The 18,386-nt window shown below is 56.5% G+C and overlaps 1 protein-coding gene across 4 annotated transcripts; it reads left to right on the forward strand.

Annotated features, from left to right (window-relative positions):
* Positions 1-1,268: 1,268 nt before the first annotated feature.
* On the forward strand, positions 1,269-18,191 carry DEF8 (differentially expressed in FDCP 8 homolog). 4 transcript variants are annotated; one of them, XM_045440093.1, is made up of 12 exons: positions 1,269-1,346; positions 5,273-5,406; positions 6,613-6,710; positions 9,474-9,623; positions 10,521-10,662; positions 11,970-12,134; positions 12,668-12,795; positions 12,988-13,101; positions 13,673-13,753; positions 14,650-14,790; positions 14,932-15,041; positions 16,116-18,191. In XM_045440093.1, the coding sequence occupies exons 2-12, from the start codon at positions 5,283-5,285 to the stop codon at positions 16,216-16,218; spliced, it is 1,356 nt and encodes a 451-aa protein (XP_045296049.1). In that variant the 5' UTR covers positions 1,269-1,346; positions 5,273-5,282; the 3' UTR covers positions 16,219-18,191. The 4 variants fall into 4 exon arrangements, with proteins under 4 accessions (XP_045296049.1, XP_045296050.1, XP_045296051.1 ...); XM_045440094.1 differs by having other exon boundaries at positions 14,701-14,790; XM_045440095.1 differs by lacking the exon at positions 1,269-1,346 and adding an exon at positions 4,541-4,683.
* Positions 18,192-18,386: the final 195 nt, after the last annotated feature.

Genomic DNA, 18,386 nt, shown 5'->3' on the forward strand with positions numbered 1-18,386 from the left:
GGGTGTCTGAGTCTCAGTTTTGGCTCAGGTCATGATCTCACTGTTTGTGAGTTCAAGCCCCGCATTGGGCTCTCCATTGTCAGTGCAGAGCCTGCTTTGGATTCTCTGCTCCCTTCTCTTTCTGCCCTTCTCCTGCTCATTCTCTCTCTCTCTCTCTCTCTCTCAAAAACAAAAAACAAACAAACAAAAAAAACCCAAAAACAACCACACATTAAATACTACTACTAAGTATATGAGACCGAGGACATCAGACAGTGGTGAGGATTATAGCGAGAAATGAAGCAAGGGCACGGCAAACCTAGAAAGCAGTAATAAGACCAGCTACTTCAGATCCAGGCTTCACCAGCGTCCCTTAACCCATCCTCCACTGACTCTTCCCCTGGCCTCACTGTGCCTCAGTTTCCTCTTCTGTAAGACGGAACAGAACGTGCTTCCCTTCCCCCTACCTCAGCAGCGGTGAACACCACCCAGGGTGGTGCAGGTGCCCTCCAGCAGGGCTATTTGCACAGTGATTCCCACTTCCCTTTTCCCCTCAACCACTGGGCTTTGTTGTTTTTTTTGTTTTGTTTTTTTTTTTAAAGAAATTAAATACCACCATTTTTTCCTTAAGTGTTGCGGTTTCGATTTAAACCATGACTTTTCTGGGGAGCCCTGGTGGCTCAGTCGGTTAAGCATCTGACTTGGGCTCAGGTCACCATCTCACAGTTTGTGGATTCCAGCCCCGCATGGGGCTCTGTGCTGACAGCTCCGAGCCTGGAGCTGCTTCGATTCTGCCTCTCCCTCCCCCCCCCCCCAAATAAATAAACATTTAAAAAACGTGTATGAGGGGCGCCTGGGTGGTGCAGTTGGTTGAGCGTCAGACTTTGGCTCAGGTCATGATCTCACGGTTGGTGAGTTCGAGCCCCGCATCGGGCTGTGTGCTGACAGCTCAGAACCTGGAGCCTGATTGCGATTCTGTCTCTCTCTCTCTCTCTCTCTCTGCCCCTCCCCTGCTGGTGCTCTGTCTCCGTCTCCCTCTCTCTGTGCCCCTGCCCGGCTCCTGCTCTGTCTCTGTCTCTCTGTTTCTGTCTCTGTCTCTGTCTCTGTCTCAAAATGAATAAACATTTAAAAAGATAAACCATGACTTCTGTGATTACAGGGAACACAGAAAAATGCAGCACCGCGCCGCGCCGTCTGGAACAGGGCGGGCGACGCCTCACCCATTTCCCGGAGGCGGACGTGGAGGCTGCGGGCTCGGCCGCCTGTCATGAGCCTCCGGGCCGCAGGCGGCAGCAGCGGGCGGCGGCGGCTGCACTGTGGCGAGGGCGGCGGGCGGGTTCCAATGTGGCGAGGGCGGCGGCGGTCAGGTGAGCGGCGGAGGGGGGAGTCGGGGCGGGCCGGCTGAGGGGCGGGGGTGCCGGGGGTGCGGGGAGCAGGGGCGCTCGGCCCGCGGGGGCTCTCTCGGCCGGCCGCGGCGCCCCCTGCCCGAGGGCGCGGGGGACGAGCGACGGGCCCCGGACCCCCGCCCCCCACCCGGGGCAGGATCCAGACCCGACGGGTCGGGGCGCGCCCCCTCCGGGCCTCCCTCGGGCGCAGAGGGCGTCGGCGACCCGCGCTGCGGTGCTGCTCGGCTCGGACGCGTTTATCACCCGAGAGGGGGAATGCCGCCCCCTCCCCGCCCCCCAGGTGACGGTGTCACCGCTTCCGGCCTCGACGTGGGGCCCGCGCCACCTCCCAGGACTGTGCCACTGTCCGCGAATGCTGGGCCGCGCCGAGCCTCAGTTTCCTCGCCTATGGAATGGATGCGCGCCCGCCGCGGGTTCGCGGGGGTCCCCAAAGTGTGGCCTGCTGTTGTGAGCCAAGTTGGGGAAGGTGCCTGTTCCCGAGGCGGCCAGCGGCCACTCCGCCGGCGTCAGTGGCAGACAACCCCCCTCCAGCCGTGGCGGGGGTGACGCTAGACCCTTTTTGGTGGCTGTGCCCCAGGCAGGACACCGAGGCTGGCGGAGTCACGAACCCCGAGCTTTGTCCTGAAGTCCCCTTGATTGCTAACTCGCGTTGTCCTCCCCTCACTTCTGCCAGAGAAGGGGCGTCTGGGAGGAGGGCACAGGTGGATAGTGGGCTTAGTGGCTTCCTTTCGCTTTCCTTCCTTTGGCTCAGTCTCCTCCCTCCTGCCTGTTCCGTGGGAGGCCAAGCCTGAGTGTGGGGGCAGGGCTCTCTGAGGGGTGAACCCCGCGGGGCGCGCTGTGTGCGTCCGAGTCAGCTGCTGTGTGCTGCGGTGGCCCAGTATGTTGGGACATCACCTGTCTGTGCTCGGCAGCCCTGAGCGAGGCGTGATTCTCCAACCTGGCAGGAGAGAGACTGAGGCTGAGGGGTCAGAGGACCCTCCCTCCCTCCATCCATCCATCCATCCATCCATCCAACCAACCATCCGTGGCCTCTGTGCCAAGCCTGGAGCCGGAACTACCCCTAAGCAGGCAAATGAAAGATGCTTTTCCAAGGGAGCTTCCAGCCCAGAGGAGAGCTGCTCAGAAGAGCACAGGGGTTCCCGCCTTTGAGCTGCTCTGGCCATATTTTAAAATGCTGGGAGATTTCCTGCGGGTTAGGCGGGGCATCATGTGATGACAGTGCAGTTCGGTTAGGAGCACCTCTGGGCTGTGGGCTCTCCTGCCTTATTTAACTACATACTGGGTCCTTCTACCCACCCCAGTAGGTAGGTATTCTCCCTTATTTGTGGGCAAGAAAATGAGATCGTATAGCTCATCACTGGGAGGCCCAGAATGTAAATCAGGGCCGTATGATTCTTAATAACATTAGGAACAATGATAATGCTAAGTTGTAGCTGATATTTATTGGATGCATGCTGCGTGCTGGCCAGGATAGTCAGACCTCTGTATTTAATCTTTGTGATAATCCCATACAGCGGGTACTATTATTATCCCCGTTTGAAACATGAGAAATCAAAAGCAAAGAAAGGTTGAGGCATTTGCCAGAGACCATGCACGTCAGCTGGGAGCTGGCAGAGCCAGGATTCGAATAGCACCAATTCGTTTTATTACCACAAGGCTCTCAGGGCGGCCAGACAGGGTCTGTTTTGGATGTAAGAGACAGAAATCCCTCTCCCAAACAGAAGTTTATGTCTGTCTTATTCGAATGAAGCCTGGGGGTAAAGCAGCTCAGGATTTCTACATCACAACCCAAGGTGGCTACTCTAGCTCCACCCATTACCTCTGCATCCCAGGTGACCAGAGTTAGAGCTGAAGAGGGGCAGTGCCTCCTTTTAAGAACAATTCTCATGAGACCTTTCTGTTTAAATTCTATCGGTCTTAACATAGTCACATGAGCACATCTAGCTGTAGGGATGCTAAGCCAAAAATCTAGCTCCCCCACAGTCAAAGAAAACACAGACCTGGATAGTTGTTAAAAATAGTAAACACAGATTTTATTGAGGGCTCTTGCAGTAGGGGAAAAGAGCCGTTGGTCTTGAACCCAGTTCGACGCCGGATACGGCATGGGCAAGTGGGAGTTTATAGCCAAGGAGCAGCTTAAAATCATTGCGTGGAAACTTAATGGGGGGGGGGGACGTCAGGGGTGAGGGGAGGATTCTGGCTAAACCCACCCGACGGGATCTTTGCTGAGGGCAGGCGGGGTGATCAGATGTCACCTGGGGGTGATACCAGATGTGAGGCTGACCCGGCATCAGAGTGGGGGACTCTTGCTAAACTCAAACAGCAGGGTTTTGTTAAAATTGGATTTTACAGGAAGGGCACAGGTGGGCCTGTGATAGATTTTGGGAGCCTGACTCAAGTCTGGTCAAGTAAAGAATCTTTGTCACTGCTTGGGGAGAAGAGGTGAAGGAGTATGGCCCTTCCTGCATCCCAGAGTCCTGCTTCATAGGACACTGTGGCCCCTGCCATTTGGAGAGGCACCAGGCATTGGGGCCCAGCCACCCTGTGTGAGCCGCCCAAAGCTGTCAGGTAACAAGAGAGAGGAGGCTTAAGCCCATGGCACCTGTAATTTCCCGTGTTTTGACCCAGGGGCAGCCAGTAAGTGGGTGCCGGTTTCTGCCGGACCAGAACTCCCGACCCACATCCTCCCTCCAGAGGCCAAACAGGCAGGACAGGTCTCACAGTGTGGGCGTTTCTGACCCAGATGCAGGACAGCGGCCAGCACTGGGCAGGGGTGGGGGGTGACTTACCAAGGCCATCCGTCTGGGCTCAGTTCTCTTTCTTTTGCAGGGGGTGCAGATAGGGGTCACAGTATTATCCTTGATAATCGCAAGTTATTTCAGACTAAACGGCACGAAGAAAGCAACTCATACCTGTCACTTTCTACAAAGCTGTTTTACAAAACATCTGACTTGCTGTCACCCTGCAGGCAGGGAGAGGCTAAGGAATGTGGCCCCACCTAGGAAGGAAACCCCTGACCTCACCAAAGCCCCTTTCTCCCTGTCGGAGGCCATCAGCCCTGTGTGTTCTGGACCGAGCCCTCGGGAGGGGAAGCAGCACCAGGTGGTGAACTAAGAACTTCCTCCCCCTTCCTGGGAGCCCAGGGTGTGGGGCCATGTCCTGACTCAGGCCACATGGAGCCTCGGTGGGAATCCAGGCCCGTGAGGTGCCACCCTTGCTGACATGATGATTAACGAGCGATGCCAGGGTCTCCTCTATGTGGCCAGCAGAGAGCTGGAGCTCCGAGGGCCCTGGGAAGGTGGGTCCTGCCCAAGGCCACGCTGCGGGTGGCCGAGCAGGCCTGGGCTCTGGGCTCCAGAGGGTACAGCACTGTGACCTCTGGCAGTCTTCACCGGTGGCTCCGCTCAGGGGCTGTGGTTTTGGGTTGCTCTGACAGAAAGGGAGCACGTCTGGTTGGGGCCGGAAGTAAGGAACCGGGTCCCGGGAGGTGGTGTCTCACGGGGGCAGCCAGGCCTTTCTTCCAGCTGTACTGGGGATGAACGAGGCGTCTGGGGCCGACGGGAGGCGAGGGGCCTAGGTTCCAACCGGCGGGGCGCCCTCGGGTTGGTCGTCCCCCTGTCCTAGCTCTGCTCGTGCCACCTGCGGGATCTGAGTGGGTTGCTGTTACTGAGGGGGTGCTGCCGGTGGGGCCTGGGTGAAGGGGCTGAGCTGGCTTGGGGCCGGGCAGCAGACGGCACCTGTGGTGTGGGGGTGCCCCACCTGGCCCCTCCTGGGGAGGGGAAGGAGGCCAGGCATCCCCTCTGAGACCCCAGGAACTCGGGAAGGGGACGGCAATGCAACGAGTGTGGGAGCCGGGCGGTCGTCTCTGCCCCCCTCTTCCTCTGCAGGTGGGATGCTATGGAATATGATGAGAAGCTGGCCCGGTTCCGGCAGGCCCATCTCAACCCCTTCAACAAGCAGCTGGGGCCAAGGCAGCATGAGCAGAGGGCCAGCGAGGAGGCCCCAGACTTCGCTTCTGAAGGCGGGTGCTGGGGGGAGGCCTGCGTGGGCAACCCGACCCCTCACATTGTGCCCCCCCCTTCCTAGTTCCTCTTGTGGAGCACGCCGGCTTTCCCATGGAGCTGGGCTCGTGCTGGCCACTTCCCTTTTGTCCACAGCACAAACCGCTTCCCCCCTGTTCTTTAGTTTACTTATCTCTGCCCCTCCATGAGAACACACAGTCCTGGGGCACCTCTGTGGCTCAGTCGGTTGAGTGTCCGACTTCAGCTCAGGTCATGATCTCTGTGAGTTCGAGGCCTGTATCAGCCTCGCTGCTGTCAGCAGAGCCCATTGTGGATCCTGTGTCCCCCTCTGTCTGCCCCTCGCCCACTTGTGCTCTCCCCAGAATCAATATTCACACACACGCACTCCCGAGGGCAGGGATTTGTGACTGTCTTGTCACTGCTGTGCCCCAGGGCCCAGCACATAGCAGATGCTCGTTAAAGGAACCCTTGGAGCGTAAGCTCAGAGCTGAGGTCTCATCAGGGAGACGTTGGAACGCGCTGAACAGAGGCCCAGCCAGCAGCTTGGGAGGGCAGGAGGGTGCGAGTTCTACGAACGGCAGACCGAGTCACCTCGGGGTATCCAGGGTGTGTGTGGGCACGCGCGTGCGCACACAGAGGTCTCCTACCATTAGGAGTTCTGTTGTTCAACCATCTAGCAGCCTTCAACCCATATACACATACGCAAAGTATGCCTTAGAAATTGGGGTGTTTTTCTGATACTGTTTTGTACACCTCTTCTTGCCACTGTGTGTGTCTTTCCACCTCTTTTTATTTTTCTGTTTATTTTTTATTTTAGAGAGAGAGAGAGAGTGAGTGTGTGCATGCAGGGGAGAGGGGCGGAGGGAGAGGGAGAATCCCAGGCAGGCTCTACACTTAGTGCAGAGCCTGACGTGGGGTCATGACCTGAGCTGAAATCAACAGTCTGACGCTCAACCTCAACCGACTGAGCCACCCAGGGTCTCCCCACCTCATTTTCTGGAAAGGCTCTCTCTTATTTGTAAAGGATATGGGTGCCTTTGCAAATGCAAACAGGGCAGCTGCAGGGCAGGGCCTGGTTCCCCTCAGCACCTCCTGTGGGCTTCTGTCATCTCAAGGGTCTTTCCCACCCCAGCCTACTCCTGGTGGAAACACAGGTTGATTTTTCCTTCTCTCTCTGCTGTGCTCCACCCCTGCACCCACTCCAGAGGCCCTGCCTGAGTTGCCCCCTGGAGAGCCAGAATTCCACTGCACTGAGCGAGTGATGGATCTCGGCCTTTCTGAGGACCACTTCTCCCGCCCTGTGGTAAGGTTTGGGCCTGGGCGAGCCCCTGAGGCAGGGGGAGCTGGCCATTTTCTTGTCTCCCCGCCCAGTCCACCTGAGCTGGGGCTCCTGGGCCTTGGATCTGAGACCACATGACAGCTGAGTCTCACCCTGAAAACCTGCTTGGGAGCCAGAGATGGACTGACCTGGGGTTTGGGGCCTGGAGCTGCTCTTCCTGTGTTGGGCCTTCCCCCTCCCCATGCTCCAGGTTCTTGTGAGGCAGATGTGGTTCCATGTGGGGTCCTAGGGAGTCCTGCAGCTGTGCAGCAGGGTGAGGGAGGGGAGGGGTCCTCCTGCCCATCTCCACTCAGCTCTGCAGGGCCATTCTCCTCTGTTCGATATTTTGTTCCGTGGAAACCTTTTGTTTTGTTTTGTTTTAATTAAAGGGCTCTAATGATTTCTTTTTAAAAAGTTTGAAAATCAGAGTGTCTGTGTGGCTCAGCTGGTTTAAGTGTCCGACTCTTGATTTTTGCTTGGGTCATGATCTCACGGTTCAGGAGTTTGAGCCCTGCGTCGGGCTCTGTGCTGACAGTGTGGAGCCTGCTTGGGATTCTTTCTCTCTCTCACTCTGCCCTCTCCCACTTTCATACTCTCTGTCTCTCTCTCAAAATAAGTAAATAAACTAAAAAAAAATAAAGTTTGAAAATCTTTTAGTTTTATGCAAGGTATCCTCAACTTAAAAAAATTGTTTTTTAATGTTTATTTATTTTGAGAGAGACAGAGCGCAAGGGGAGGGGTTAGGGACAGAGAGAGAGAAAGAGGGAGACCCAGAATGTAAAGCAGGCTCCAGGCTCCGTCCGAGCTGTCAGCACAGAGCCCGACGCGGGGCTCAAACTTACCAGCTGTGAGATCACGACCTGAGCTGAAGTCGGATGCTTAATCGACTGAGCCACCCAGGCCCCCTGTGTATCCTTAACTTAAAAAAAAAAAATGTTTATATATTTTGAGAGAGAGAGAGTGAGTGCATGCCGGAGCCAGGGAAGCGCAGAGAGAGAGAATCCCAAGCAGGCTCCACGCTGTCAGTACAGACCCTGATGCAGGCTCGATCCCATGAATTGTGAGATCATGACCTGAGCTGAAATCAAGAGCTGGTTGGTTGCTGAACCACTCAACTGATTGAGCCACCCAGGCGCCCCAGTATCTTCAGCTCTTATTTGAGAGAAACATAGTAACATTCAAATGTAACTTAAGTCAGGGGCGCCTGCGTGGCTCACTCGGTTGAGCGTCCCTTTGAGCGTCCGACTTCGGCTCAGGTCATGATCTCACGGTCTGTGAGTTCGAGCCCCGCATCGGGCTCTGTGCTGATGGCTCAGAGCCTGGAGCCTGCTTCCGATTCTGTGTTTCCCTCTCTCTCTGCCCCTTCCCTGCTCATGCTCTGTCTCTGTCTCAAAAAAAAAAAAAAAAAAAAAAAAAAAAAGTGTTAAGAAAAAAAAATTTTCAAATGTAACTTAAGTCAAAAAAGATTCACCCAGAAGCCCCCAGTTCTCACTGACGTTTTATTTCAAATATGGTCTTTAAGTTTTACTGGTATGGATATGTATTTCATGAAAAAAATTTTGAGCCACTCCTATGGGCCGCCCACTGAGATCCAAGAGTAGGGGTGTCACCTTCTCTTTGCCTGGTCTCCTGGCGAAGGGCGGCTCCTGAGGGCAGCTGTCTTTCCTGGTGTGGGATCTGCCTCAGCTCCCCAGCCCAGTCTGCAGCCTGGTCTCCTTCCACGGTGGCAGCAGTGTCCTGAGACTAGGGGCTTTGCTGGGCGTTTACCCTTGGTCCTTGTGAGGTGCTGGGGCCAGGGGTGTGTCTCTGGGCTTGGTGGTTAAGCTAGAGGCCACTTCCTCTCCTCCATGACAGGCCAATTGTCGTTTCCCCAGCTTTCATCCAAGAGGAAACTCTGTAGAAGTAAGGAAAATAGCATAGTGAGAAAAGTGATTCGATTTCTCTATTTGATTATTTTTTATTTTTAAAATTCTTTTTTTTTTTTTTAATTTTTTTTTTCAACGTTTATTTATTTTTGGGACAGAGAGAGACAGAGTATGAACGGGGGAGGGGCAGAGAGAGAGGGAGACACAGAATCGGAAACAGGCTCCAGGCTCTGAGCCATCAGCCCAGAGCCCGACGCGGGGCTCGAACTCACGGACCACGAGATCGTGACCTGGCTGAAGTCGGACGCTTAACCGACTGCGCCACCCAGGCGCCCCTAAAATTCTTTTTTTTATAGCGTTTACTTATTTATTTGGGGGGGGGGCAGAGAATAAGCAAGCAGGGGAGGGGCAGAGAGAGAGGGAGACACAGAATCCGAAGCAGGCCCCAGGTTCCCAGCTGTCAGCACAGAGCCCGATGCGGGGCTCGAACTCATGAACCGTGAGATCATGACCTGAGCCGGTCAGACGCTTAACTGACTGTGCCACCCAGGCGCCCTGCAGTTCAATTTCTGAAAGAAGGAAGTTGTGTTTTGAAAAACATCCTGAATCAGGTTTTCAGGGGCCTGTGAGTAGACAGGTCCAGCTGGGGGTCTGGCTGCATGGGGTGGTTCTGACCTGTGCTGTTCACTTTCCTGGGCCTTGAGCAAGTCCTTGGGCCCCTCTTGCCAGGCTCCAGTTTCTCCATCTAGGCGAGTGAGGAGCAGGGAGGTCTGCTCTGGGCTTCACCTTCACATGGAGAGCGTGCACGGTGGGCATTTGATGCAACCTGATGCCTGCCCCCCTCCCCCCCCCCCCCCCCCCCCCCCCCCCCCCCACTGGGCAGGGTCTCTTCCTGGCCTCTGACATTCAGCAGCTGCGGCAGGCCATCGAGGAGTGCAAGCAGGTGATTCTGGAGCTGCCCGAGCACTCAGAGAAGCAGAAGGATGCCGTAGTTCGGCTCATCCACCTCCGGCTGAAACTCCAGGAGCTGAAGGTGTGTGCTGACCTACCTACCATGGAGGCTGAGGGGGCAATGTAGGAATCTCCCCTTCCAGATGCTGAGGGGCTGAAAGGGTGGGCCCTTGCCCCTTGTGGAGGCTATTTCTCTATTATTAGTCTGATCTTGATTGGCCAGTCCTGGTCACATGCCACCTACTGGGGCAAGTAAGTGAGGTAAGGCCCGCCTCGAACCTCATTACCTAGAGTTGGTGGGTGTGTGTGTGGGGGTGGTTCCTGAGGATTTTGCAAAGGGGACAGTGGTAAGGGTAATGGATTCTGGAGGCCAAAACCCATAGCTGTCCTTGAAGTCCTTGAGTGTGTGCACTCTTTAGCTTGGCTGCCATTGGGTCCCTGACTGGCTCATGAATCCCTGGGAACTTAGAAACTAGAATATTCACTAGGATATAGGTGAGGGTATGGTAACAAAGATGCCCCCAAATCCAGTGGTTTAAAGGAGTCAGATGTATAATTTGACTTATGTAGAAACCCTATAGGTGGCCTAGAGCCCATACGGCAGCTAATGGTGTTGGGGATCCCAGGCCCTCCAGTCCTTGTGAGAATCCAAGATGGCCTCATGGCACTTTGGGTCTGTACTTAGCAGAAAAAACGTGGGAGGGGGGAGAAGGCCATGTCACTCCTGCTCACATACCCTTGGCCCTAACATGGTCCCAGGACAGCACCTAGGTGCAGGAGATGTTGGGAAAATCAGTCTGTACTCTGGGTGGTTCAGGCCTGACTCATCACTGGCGATTTCTTTCGCTAAAGGGAAAAGGGGGTGTGATGTTGGGGGAGCTCACAATACGTGCTGTAAACGGTACCTGGCAGAACTAGCCCCAGGAGCTCATGGGAAGGGAAAGGAGTTACAGCAGGCTCACCTGTCTGGTCTCTCTAGGACCCCAACGAGGACGAGCCCAACATCCGAGTCCTCCTCGAGCACCGTTTCTACAAGGAGAAGAGCAAAAGTGTCAAGCAAACCTGTGACAAGTGCAACACCATTATCTGGGGGCTCATTCAGACCTGGTACACCTGTACAGGTGGGCTGAGCCCCAGATCTGCCCCTTCTGGTGGGTAGTCCTGGTCCCCAGGGCAGGGTAGAGACCTTCAGCCCTGCTGCCATATCTGGGCTGTGTTCCGGTGAGTTCTCTGCAGTGTGCTCAGTATTTGCTGAGCCCTGAGGAATACTGGGCATAAAGCAAGGGACAAGAGACTCAAACTCCTGCCTTTATCAGGCTCACATCCACGTTCGGCTTTCTAGTGTAGTAGCCACGAGCCACACGTGAACTCAAACTGATTCAAACAAGTAACGATTTAGTTCCTTACTCGTGCTGTCTACGTTACAAGTGCTTAATGGCCACATGAGGCTGGGGGCTACCGTATTGGTCAGTGCAAAGAAAACGTTTCCATTATGGCTGAAAATCTCTATGGATGGCGCTGTTCTGAACGAGCATATGGTGTGTTAGACAGTTGAAGAAACGCAAGGAAAGAGAATAGCGTAGGTCAGGGAGTGTGATGGGTGTGACTTCAGGGTGGAATAAAAAGGCATCACGTGACATTCAAGCAACACTTGGAAGTCAGGGAGCAAGTCAGGAGTACATGTGGGGAAGAATGCCCCTGGTGGGGGGGACTTGGCCAGATACACTGGCTGGTGTGTGTCCAGTGTCTTCTGTGTGGAGCAGAGAAAAGTGTGGCTGGGCCGTTGCATCTGAGAGGAGGTCGGTAGAGGTGGGCTCAGAGGCGACCAGGTACTTTCTCTAAGCGCACCGGGGGCCGTAGGTCGGGGCTGGACGTGCTTAGGTTTTCACGAGATCACTCTGGCTGCCGAGCTGAGCACCAGCTGAAGGAGGGAGTGCAGAGATGGACAGGTAGGATGATGGCACTCTGACCGGGGTGGGGCTCTTTTGGAGGAGAAGAACCCAGCGCAGCACTGCCTGAAGGGCTGGAAATGGGCGTAAGAGTGGAGCTGAGATGATTTACAAATTTTAGTCTCAGTAGGTGGAAGGTCGGAGTCCCTGAAACGCGAGGCGGGAAAACCACGTGTGGGCGGTGGGTTTGTCAAGGAAGAATGAGAATTCCATTTAGACTGAGCGAGTCTGATGCCCTTCCGGCATCCAGGTGGGAATGGCCGGCGGTCTGGAGTTGAGGACGAAGGCCCGCACGCCCCACAGGCCAAGGCTGGGGAGGGGGCCTGACAAGGTCTTTCAAGTTCTGGGGCCTGCGGTGGGGCCTGGAGAAGCTCTCAGGTCGATGTGGGAACCGGAGTAGAGCTGAAGGCCAGTCCAGGCTGCGGGATCCCCTCCCTCCCCCCGTCTGAGAGGCACGTTGCTGGTCCTCCCCACCCCAGGCTGTTACTACCGCTGTCATAGCAAGTGCTTGAACCTCATCTCCAAGCCCTGCGTGCGCTCCAAAGTCAGCCACCAAGCGGAATACGAGCTGAACATCTGCCCCGAGACAGGGCTGGACAGCCAGGATTACCGCTGCGCGGAGTGCCGGGCGCCCATCTCTCTGCGTGAGTGCCCCCGGAGAGAGCAGGGCGCAGGGTGAGGGAGGCGGCTCCGGGCAGGGTACCCCGGCCAACAGCTGTGAGAAACTTGGACCAGTCAGACGCTGAGGACGGCTTGGCTCCCGTGGATGGTGTCCTGCTCTCTCTCCTTGAGGAGTGACAAGGGGCTGCTACTGTGCCTTTTCTCTTCCCGCTCAGCAGACCGGGCTCCCGCCTAGGTCACGTGGGAGTGCTCACAAGGCTGCTCTGCTCCAGCCTCCCCGGCGGCCCCAGCGTCACAGGAAGCCCGCCTGGACAGGAAAAACAGCACGATAGTCGCTCGCTCGTGCGCCATGTTAGGCCTTCTTCCAGAGAGTTTCTGATGTTAATTTATGGGGTCCTCTCAGCGGTCCCGTGGTGGGGGTTATTGTCCCCTTTTACTGATGACAAAGCTGAGGGTAGCCGGGTGCCTGATTTGCTTCGGGTCTTGGGGCTCAGAAGAGGTTGCGTCGGGTCTGGAGGGTGGCTGTTTCCCTGTACGTGGCCCCTTCCTTCCACAGGGGGCGTGCCCAGCGAGGCCCGGCAGTGTGACTATACCGGCCAGTACTACTGCAGCCATTGCCACTGGAATGACCTGGCCATCATCCCTGCACGAGTTGTGCACAACTGGGACTTTGAGCCGCGCAAGGCAGGGGCGGGGGGGGGGGCGGTGGGGGGGTGGGGTTCGTATACAGGCTGAGTGGGGGGGAACTGTAGCCCCAAGGACGGAGAGCCAGTGCTCAGGCCTGGGGGGTGGGGGGAGCGGATCTTGGTCCTGGGGGGGGGGGCGTGGGGGGTAGTATGTGTGATGCTGGAGATGCCACTCCATCATGTCCCCCAGGTGTCCCGCTGCAGCATGCGCTACCTGGCACTGATGGTGTCTCGTCCGGTCCTCAGGCTCCGCGAGATCAACCCTCTGCTCTTCAACTACGTGGAGGAGCTGGTGGAGATCAGGGTGAGGCTGGAGGGGGCAGGGTGGACGTTGTTCTCCACCCCCCCCCCCCCCCCCCCCCCCCCCCCCCCCCCCCGTGTCCTGGGAGGAGAGATGCCACCTGCTGAGGGCTAGTGAGGCCCCTTGGCTATCTTTAGGGTTAAAGACAGTAGAGCAGTGTCCGGTCACAATGACGGTAGGCCCAGAGGCAATTTGAAATTTTCTAGTAGCCGCCTCAAAAGTAAAACGCAGGGGAAATTAATTTTAACAATATATTTTATGTGATCCAATGTACCCAAAAGATTATTGCAACATCATTAACGTACTACATTATTGAGATGTATTGCATTCTTTCTCTTTTTTGTACAATGTGTCTGAGGATAAATGCATCTCAGAGTGCAGTTGGCCTGGACGCTGTGATTTGAACTTGAGCTCGGCTGCAGCTCTCAGATCTGGGACCATCCCGGGGGACGTGACCTAGGGGATGCATCCTGTCCCCTCTCGACCTGGAGTGCCAGCCCCCTCAGCCACCCAGACGTGCCAGGGCACAGCTCCGCCCTGGCCGAGAATGCCCACCTGCCCCTCTCGTCCTTAGAAGCTGCGCCAGGACATCCTGCTCATGAAGCCATACTTCATCACTTGCAAGGAGGCCATGGAGGCACGTCTGCTCCTGCAGGTCAGGCCACCGGAGCGGGAGCTGGGGATCCGGGGTCGGGGGGGGGGGGGAGGGCACACGGGAAACAGAGAGCCAGGGCAACGAGGACACGCTGTGCCCAAGACTTTTTCAGACGAGTCGATAGCTTATGTGTGCTGTGCGTTTGGCACAGGGTCTCCCAGGCTTCCCAAGGAGCCCTCCCAGGCTGGGGAGGGTGCTGCAGCCCAGACCCCAGGTGTGCACACGGTGTCTGACCTGCTCCCATTTTCCACCAGACCTGAGACGTAGCAGACGTGAGGTCTGCAGTAAGCAAACGGGCATTCTGCCCACAAAAGCGTTCTCTGATTACGTCCGTGCGAGAAACACTGGGAGAAGCAGGTATTGACCTGAATCTCCACGCAGTGGACCAGGCCCAGGCGTGGACCAGGCACAGGCCTGCCCAGGCAAGACTGACCACGAACACACTTTTCCAGGCTCACTTATTTGTTCAGCAAATATTCGGGGGTATTCACTGTTCTAGATCCTAGGGAGCAGGGAACAAAACAGGTAGGGATCCTTGCTCTCACTTCAGGAAGCACCCTTCGGGTGGGGAAGAAAAATAAGTAGAATGTCGGGGCGGGGGTTGAGGTCTGTGGACAAGATACGGCAGGGAAAGGAGGTGCAGAATGTTGGTGGTAAACAGGGCCAGGGCCGGGAGGAGGTATGGCATGCTGGGCAGAGGTGGGGTGTGCCCGCTGTGTTGGAAGCAGCAAGGTGACCGGTGTGGATGGTGCAGGGGGTGCCCTCTGGGGCCCAGACACCCTCTGCAGCCTGTTGCTTCCACGAGCCCCCCTAGGGCCCAGATGTCGGGAGTGTCGGGGTGGGCGGTGGAAGGGGCCCTCACCTGGTATTGGGGTCACGGTTGCTGGGACCCACAGCTCCAGGACCGGCAGCATTTTGTGGAGAACGATGAGATGTACTCCGTCCAGGACCTGCTGGATGCGCACACGGGCCGCCTCGGCTGCTCGCTCACGGAGACCCACACACTCTTTGCCAAGCACATCAAGCTGGACTGTGAGGTGGGCCCCCCAGCCCGGACCAGGGGGCATCGCCCTCTGCTCCCAGTCTCGAGGGCAGGGAGGATGGGAAAACAGCTTGGCCCAGTGTGCCCTTCGGAGCATGCGCTGACCTGCCCCCCACTCTCCACTGTTGCCCCCCAGCGGTGTCAGGCCAAGGGCTTCGTATGCGAGCTCTGCAGAGAGGGTGATGTGCTGTTCCCCTTCGACAGCCACACGTCTGTGTGCACCGAGTGTTCTGCTGTCTTCCACAGGTTAGTGTGGCTGCGACCCACCCTTGGGCCAGGTGAGGGGGCCACCTGCCACGGTGGGGGGCATTTAGGCTCAGGTCTTTGCTGCCTGATTTTCAAAGCCCTTGGCTTTGATCCTAGATACGGGGTTAGACCCTGATGTGAACGAAATTCAAAGTTCCCCGGGGGAACAAGCACCTGTGGGGCTGGGGAGGGTGCTGCAGCCCAGACCCCAGGTGTGCACACGGTGTCTGACCTGCTCCCATTTTCCACCAGACCTGAGACGTAGCAGAGGCCAGAGGTTCCTAGACTTCCTGGTTCCTGGCACCCTCGGGGTCCCGGTGATTTTTTTTCAAACATCCCTAGGCCGAAAGAAATACCAACATTTTTATTAAGTACTTAGATCCAAACAACTTGAGCATTTGTGACAAAAAGACTTAGTGGGTTGTTTGGAAGAAGAACGCACATATGTTGGGAGAAAAATAACTTAATTCTCTAATAAGCGCAGTCACTAATACTAGGTGCTGCCTGCTGGGCCCTGCGTGACTCCTCACCCTGGACTCAGATGCCCACCCCCCATTTCTGTGCCACGGGTTATTGCCTGGCACTTGCTCTTTGTCCTAGCATCCAGTGACAGCGTGGAACTGGGATTGGCGTCCCCGTAGCAAAAACACATGCTGTAGGCGTGGATTCCCTTGAGCTAGCAGTGTGTGTGCCGTGTGACAGAGGTCAAGCATTGCTGTGTCACCACCAAATCTTAATAGTCCCCAGGACCCTGTGCCCCCCCAGTGCCCTGGGCGGAGGCTCGGCACAGTGGTGGTAAGCACAGGTAGGGAAGCCAAGCGGCGAGAGCGCCCAGCGGATGGTAGCCAGCGGGCAGGTGTGGACCCCGTGGGAAGGCCTGCGCTGAGAGCCGGATCGCAGGCCCGGTAGACACATCTGGGTGCCGACCTGGCTTCTGCCCTTTGGGAGGAGGGGGCTGTTGGAGCCTGACTGAGGAAGCCCGTGAAGGCTCAGCGGTAGATCTTCACGTGCAGGGAGCCCGGACCTTTCCTAGGGCTGACCCCCTGTCCCCCCCCCCCCCCGCCCCGCCCCCAGGGACTGCTACTATGACAACTCTACCACGTGTCCCAAGTGTGCCCGGCTCACCTTGCGGAAGCAGTCACTCTTCCGGGAGCCTGGTCCAGATGTGGATGCCTAGAGCAGCAGGCACCCCCCCACCCAAGCCTTTCTGGCGTCCAACCTGCTGGTCATTGCCAAAGTCAAGGTGTTTTTTGTGTTCTGGAGACCCCAAGGGTGCAGCCCCTGGACGTCTCCCTTGTGCTGGGCCGGAGGGGTGTAAGCGGCACCATGCGGCCCGTCATCTGTCTCCCAGGCATTTGCTGGGATGTGGTGCAGCCTGGCTCTTTGCTGGGTGTGCTGCTGTGAAGGCTTCAGGACTCCGTACGCAGGGGAGCGGGCAAAGGGCGTCTCACCTCCCCGGTGGCAAAGAGCCTTGGGGCCGAGGCTGCTGGGCTTTGGCCACCCTGAAAACCCAGAGAGGACTTTGTGGGAGTAGCCAACAAACCCCGGGGGTGCTGGCTACATACACCCAGACTTGGCCTGAGGAAAACCTGCAATGGATGATTTGGATCTACCTGGAGGCTCCCATCCCCCAGCCCCTTGTCTGTTTGGAGACTTCTGGTTGTCTCTGGCTGGGGTCGTCCACAACTGTCTCCTGAGGGCTCTGCCCCTGCCTCTTGAGGTTCTGTCCCTAGGTTCTCCTCTGACAGGACCAGCCCAGGGGTTACCTGTTCTGTACAACGTGGAGGGAAGGGGGCCGTGGTCTCTTCCTCCTACTCCCCCTGCCGCTGCTCAGCCCAGCCTACCCTGGTGCTCCAGGCTGGGTGGCTGGGGGTCCAGTTGGAAGAGGCTGTCCTGCTTCCCAGTTTGGAGCAGGGACTATGCCCCTGGGGGAATTCTAGGTTAGGCAACGGGGTTGGCAGCAGTAGGCCTGTGGGGCTCTTCTGGGAACTCTCTGCCTGAGGAGCTCCATGCTGCTTCCACAGTGCCTGCGGAGGGCTCTGGACGGCCTGGAGACCACCAGCCAGTGGTCTTTTGCTCGGGGCCTGGAGGTGCTGGGAGTATTTGCTCAAGGGAGCTTTGGGCAGGAATCTCAGAGCCCATGCGGGAAGCCTGGAGCACAGGATGTGGAAGGTCCTGTACACCAGCTGACAAATGGGACCCTTAGGCAGAGGGTGAGAAGCCACAGGTTCTTCACTGGTGGAGCCACAGTCAACCTCGGTATTTGCAGGGACGTTTTGTGCTTTAGAGACCTTGCCATTGAGGGGGGAGTCCTGTGGGAAGGGGACATTTCAGGATGTGGCTCTCCAGCCTTTTGTGCCCTCTTGCCCAGACTGTGGTCAGCTGTTGATGCACATGGTTGACATACATATGTGGTGGGGGTGGGGTGGGCAGGGAACATAGCCACTTGGGTATCCATCACCTTTGGCTAGGAAACCCAAGAGGAGATGCTTCAGCCAGCAGAAAAGTCGGCTTAGCCTGCTGGAGGATCAGAGGGGTGGCTAAAGACCGTGTCCCCTCCTCCTGGCTCTTCTGCACCATCAGAAAAGCCTCTGTTGGTGGCTTTAGGCAATCCTCTCGCTGAGTGTTCTGATCTGCCTTGGGGTAACAGTGAGAAGCAAACATTGGTGAGGTTGGGTCAACAGGTCCCTGCCCTGCTTCCCCTTCCTCTCGAGGGCTGAAGAGGGGCTTAAGGTCCAGATGCCCTTTTCCTGCACCCCCAGATCCACACATTTTCCACCAGTGCTTTCCATTTCTGTCAGAAGGATACTGGCCATTCCCGGCTTTACCGCGTAATGGACGTCACATCATTGTAGTTACAATCACCACGTCCATAGAAAGCGTTAATAAGTTGGCATCTGCTGGACGAGGAGTTGGCTCCCTTTTCTTTTTAACAACCCCCATTCCCTCCTCCCCCAATATCGCCATCTTCCCCTTCTGGATGACCGAGTCTTTAAACAAAATCACGTGTGGGTCTTGGAATCCAAGCACTGTAACCAGCACCCACCAAAGAGCCAGTTTGCACGGCCAACGCTTCACAGAAAAGCAGCAAGGGACACCTGGTTGTACTGATGCCATAGCCGCTGTCTCATTAAATCTGTGTTCTCTAGACTCTGGTGTGTGTGGTGAATTGGGGACAAGATAGGATTTATTGACATGCAGACCAGCTGCAGCCTTCCCCATCCAGTGGGGCCAAATGTGATTCGGTTTGGGGAGTTTGTGATGAGTGTCAGAGGGCTGAGTGTATGGAGTCCCCTCAGCTCCGTGTTCTATGAAAGATGAAAACACATAACTTGGGGTTGTTCG

The sequence above is a fragment of the Leopardus geoffroyi genome, chromosome E2, assembly GCF_018350155.1.
Source record: "Leopardus geoffroyi isolate Oge1 chromosome E2, O.geoffroyi_Oge1_pat1.0, whole genome shotgun sequence".
NCBI lineage: Eukaryota > Metazoa > Chordata > Mammalia > Carnivora > Felidae > Leopardus > Leopardus geoffroyi.

Bases quoted from the DNA above. Each gene is read 5' to 3' on its own strand.
- DEF8 (XM_045440095.1), top strand. From the start codon at position 4,625: ATGCCAGGGTCTCCTCTATGTGGCCAGCAGAGAGCTGGAGCTCCGAGG. The intron at 13,102-13,672 runs GTGAGGCTGGAG...TCTCGTCCTTAG, and splicing joins AGGAGCTGGTGGAGATCAGG to AAGCTGCGCCAGGACATCCT. The intron at 13,754-14,649 runs GTCAGGCCACCG...TGGGACCCACAG, and splicing joins AGGCACGTCTGCTCCTGCAG to CTCCAGGACCGGCAGCATTT.